The sequence below is a fragment of the Prunus mume genome, linkage group LG8, assembly GCF_029339155.1.
Source record: "Prunus mume cultivar Tortuosa linkage group LG8, ASM2933915v1, whole genome shotgun sequence".
Taxonomy (NCBI): domain Eukaryota; kingdom Viridiplantae; phylum Streptophyta; class Magnoliopsida; order Rosales; family Rosaceae; genus Prunus; species Prunus mume.
The window spans coordinates 11155935-11160167 of record NC_142705.1 but is presented as its reverse complement, the minus strand read 5'-3'; the positions used below and the strand labels follow the sequence as shown (position 1 = coordinate 11160167).

Sequence of the window (4233 nt, the reverse complement as noted above, 5' to 3'; positions counted from 1 at the left end):
CGCAATAGTAGTGGTGACCTAATAAAAATTCCCTTTTGTAATGAACTCAAGGCACACACTAAGTTTTGTTGGATAACACATTAATTAATATTTTAATTGCTACATTCTTTGGTTCCTTAATTTGTCGTTTCATGCAAATTCCCCCAATGCCTAAGCACTTACATATGGATCCAAACATACTATTCTAACACTATGCCTCCCTTCAACTTCAAATTCAAACGGATCATCTTTCCAACTATATGATTCGAATTTAGGACTTCTACTAACAATGCAAAGAAAAATATCACTAAATCAAGGTAGTTGTGGTATGCTAACGGTGTTAATTAATGGGAAGTTCTATAACGTACATCTAGTTAGAACAGTGCTTGATAAATCTTCCAAGAAATATTACGTCAAATTGTCCAGGTGAACCAATTCTTCCAATGACCACAGTTTTTCACCTTTGTTAATTTCAGTGTTTTCTTTACCTTGATCATCTTTCATCTTATATAGTTCAGGGCTGCAAAGCATATAAACTTTTTACTCAGGTGTGTGAATACCATTGGCTCTATGGATTCTTTGACAAAAAAGTATAAACCATATTTTATAAGCATAGAACTAGAGCATCATCGTTCTTCCACTTTCTGAGTTGAGTTAATTAAACAATGCAAAACCTGATGAAACTTCACTTTAATTAAATAAAGCGGCGGTTAGTGGTATGGTGAAAGCGCATATTCTAAACAAAGTCAATTCATATAATATACAAGCTCAGTTAAGTAACTTCAAAACTGAGTCAAGCCACAGAGCTAATTCTGAACAATTACTCTCTCTCTCTCTCTCTCTCTCTCTATATATATATATATATATGCAGAAACAGTGGGATACAGTGCATGCCAAAGACTTTACAGTGATCACACACCATGGTTTACGTACAGTGATCGCACACCATGTGTGTGTGTGTGTGTGTGTGAGAGAGAGAGAGAGAGAGAGAGAGAGAGAGAGAGAGAGTGGCCATTAATTTTCATAGAAGCTAGAATATACACTTACCCCACTTGATCATCAAAAGCTGGTTTTTTAACCTTGGGTGGTGAGCAGTTGAGTTGAGAGAGAGGCCTATAGTGGGCTCAAGTACTCTTGATTCTCTGTTTCTGAGTAGTGGGCTAAACTTTATGCTCTCTGCAGTTTGTGGGTTTTTTTAATTATAAATATTTAGCTCAGATCCAAGTAAAAGCTTAGTCAGCCCACGATTTTTTCAAACTCTACCTTTTTCTCAAGCAAAATCTTTGTCTCTCTTCCTACAAGAGACACAAAGACGTGTACCCAGAAAATATTCTCGACTCACACCAAAGTCTTTGCCTTATAAATTAAGGCCAGTTGTGAGACAATTAAACCCATCAAAGGTTTTTCAATTTTCTTTGCCAACCTTCTCTCTCTCTCTCTCTTCCACCCTTTCTCCCATTTGTGAAGTGCTTAGAAAAGGAAAGTCATCTAGCTAGCAAAGGCTTTGGTTAGCTTAACTTGTTAGGCTTTTCCTTACATAAGTTCATACAACTTGTCCCTGAACTAGAGACATGGAGATCAATGAGTTAGCAGCTGCAGGGGAAGCGAAGGCCGGGCTTTTCGAGCGATGGTGGGGCTGGCTTAAGGCCTTGCCGGGGAAGTTCAATACCAAGGTTGTCAAAGTTGTAAAGGGCACTATAAAGCTAGGCAGAGATGACCCAAGAAGAGTCATTCACTCTCTAAAAGTGGCTCTGGCTCTCACATTGGTGTCCTTATTGTACTACTGGAGAGCCCTTTTCGATGATTTCGGGGTTGCTGGAATCTGGGCTGTTCTAACAGTGGTAGTGGTGTTTGAATTCACTGTAGGTAAGTTAAAAAATGAAAATGAAAAAGATATTGATTGAAATTTCTTTCAACTTATTGATCATGTTAAACTAAAAAGTGTACTTATTATTTCTGTTTTCCTGTGTAGGTGCAACCCTCAGCAAAAGTTTAAATAGAGGTTTTGCAACATTACTGGCTGGTGCTCTAGGCGTTGGAGCCCAACACTTAGCTAGTCTCTTTGGAGAGAAAGGAGAGCCTATTGTGCTTGGGATCTTTGTCTTCCTGCTAGGTATATATATTTGTACACATGAAAAAAAAAATTGATTACGTTGGGTAATGGTTATATTGCCAGATATCTGACATGTTATGTTACTAGACGGAGGACATATTCAGACAAAATTTTATCTAATTGATGGTCCTAATCACTATCTCACAACATAACTAACCTGTCAGATGACCTGGCAAGAATATTTCTCATGTTATAGGCTTTGTGCATACAGAAACAGATATTGCTTACTAATGCATGCAAGTGTTTTTATGGTTGCAGCTGCAGCATCTACATTCTCTCGGTTCTTCCCAAGGATCAAGGCCAGATATGACTATGGAGTGTTGATATTCATCTTGACATTTAGTATGGTAACCATATCGGGGTATCGTGTTGAAGAGCTCTTGGAAATGGCTCATGAAAGACTCCTGACAATCATAATAGGTGGAGGAACTTGCATGATCATATCAGTTTTTCTTTGTCCAGTATGGGCTGGCGAAGATCTGCACAAGCTGATAGCTTCCAATACAGAAAAGCTTGCAAACTGCCTAGAAGGTAAGCTAAATTCTATAATTGGCTCTAGTTCCTTTTTTCCTTTTTTGGTGTTCAACACGTTCAAAGATTAACTGAGAATGAGGAAATTAATTACAGGATTTGGAGGTGAATATTTTCAAACACCTAAGGATGGAAATTGTGGCATGGTCCCCAAAAATGAGGACTCATTTCTTCAAGGATATAAGAGTGTCCTCAACTCGAAAACCACTGAAGAATCCTTGGTGAGTAATAAAGCATCATTTTTATTCTTTACCTTGGCATGAAAGCCACTAACATATATATGGGTATATCTAGCTAGCCATTTCTGATATATAGCAATTGTATACATGTACAGGCAAATTTTGCAGCATGGGAACCAGGACATGGCCGTTTTAAATTTCGCCATCCATGGAAGCAATACTTGAAGATAGGTGCTCTTGCCCGGCAATGCGCCTACCAGATCGAAACTCTAAATGGCCACGTCAACTCAAATGTACAAGTATGTATCAAATCTTCATACTCTTAAGGATCCATGATTTAATTAAAATATTTAACAAAAGAAAAATCAATATTAATTATATGATCCTTGCAGGTTCCACCAGAATTTTTACAGATAATTCAAGACTCCTGCAGAACAATGAGTATTGAGACTGGAAAGGCCCTAAAAGCATTAGCCATAGCAATCAAAACCATGAAGGAACCAAAACATGCTTGTGAACATTTGGAGAAGTCCAAAACTGCAGTCAAAGACCTCAAAACTGCTCTGAAAGCTGCATCATTGGAAAATGCAGACATCCTTGCAATTGTGCCAGCTGCAGCAGTTGCCTCAATTCTTGTTGAGATTGTCAAAGGTGCAGAAAAAATTTCCAAATCAGTTCATGAGCTTTCTGAACTGGCACGTTTCAAAAAAGTAGTGGAGCCCACTGTCTCAGCAGAGAAGCCACAGTTACTTCACAGGGGAAGTGTAAATCCTGTGCTTTTAGATGGTGAAAGTGCCCATGTTATAATCACAGTACAGGAAATATTAAACATGGCACCTAAAGGCCCAGAACCAAAGTGAGGAAGTGTAAATATTTTGTTACTCTGGCATGTAATTGGGTTGAAAATACTCAACTTGTATACTTTTATTTGTTGAGTATGATGATCAACTCTGTTGTAATTTCACAAAAGAAATTGTGGGATTTTCATGGGGAAGGCATATTATCAATATTTCCCCATTTTTGTATTCAATCTTTTGTAACAAAAGCCTGCCACTATTGCTCTTTGCTATCTGATGTCTTCCTCCTTTCAGAAAGGTACTTTTAAAAATAAAATTAAAAAAAGAACTTTGATTTTAATATTAGTTGAAAAGAAGAGTTCAAAATAAACTGAATTTGTCATTCTTACCTCGCAATGTCTATGAACAGTGAAAGCTAAAAGTTAAAAAAAAGACTCTCGAGAAGAGTCTAATTTTGGGTAATGCTGGACCATAAGATTAAGGGAGCTTTGGTTCAAAAGTGGACCCTCAACTTCCTTCATGGTAGTCTTAGTTCTGAGAATCATGAAAGCAAAGTGGTAGAGATCTATGAGCTTTAACAGTTAACACCCTGACTAAGTGGAAGTGAACCAGATGAAGAAACTGGGGTAGAGAA

General features: G+C 37.7%; 1 protein-coding gene across 1 annotated transcript; it reads left to right on the top strand.

The window, feature by feature from the left end:
- The first annotated feature begins 1257 nt into the window (after positions 1-1257).
- On the top strand, positions 1258-3874 carry LOC103339535 (aluminum activated malate transporter family protein). The gene is made up of 6 exons (XM_008242835.2): positions 1258-1845; positions 1952-2092; positions 2351-2623; positions 2720-2844; positions 2958-3101; positions 3195-3874. Exons 1-6 carry the CDS (start codon positions 1551-1553, stop codon positions 3660-3662), a joined length of 1446 nt encoding a protein of 481 aa, XP_008241057.1. The 5' UTR covers positions 1258-1550; the 3' UTR covers positions 3663-3874.
- Positions 3875-4233: the final 359 nt, after the last annotated feature.

What these genes read in the sequence shown, in the direction of transcription:
- LOC103339535 (XM_008242835.2), top strand. Translation starts at nt 1,551, where the DNA reads ATGGAGATCAATGAGTTAGCAGCTGCAGGGGAAGCGAAGGCCGGGCTT. An exon ending in GATCTTTGTCTTCCTGCTAG is followed by an intron (nt 2,093 to 2,350) that starts GTATATATATTT and finishes TTATGGTTGCAG; the next exon opens with CTGCAGCATCTACATTCTCT. An exon ending in GCTTGCAAACTGCCTAGAAG is followed by an intron (nt 2,624 to 2,719) that starts GTAAGCTAAATT and finishes AATTAATTACAG; the next exon opens with GATTTGGAGGTGAATATTTT.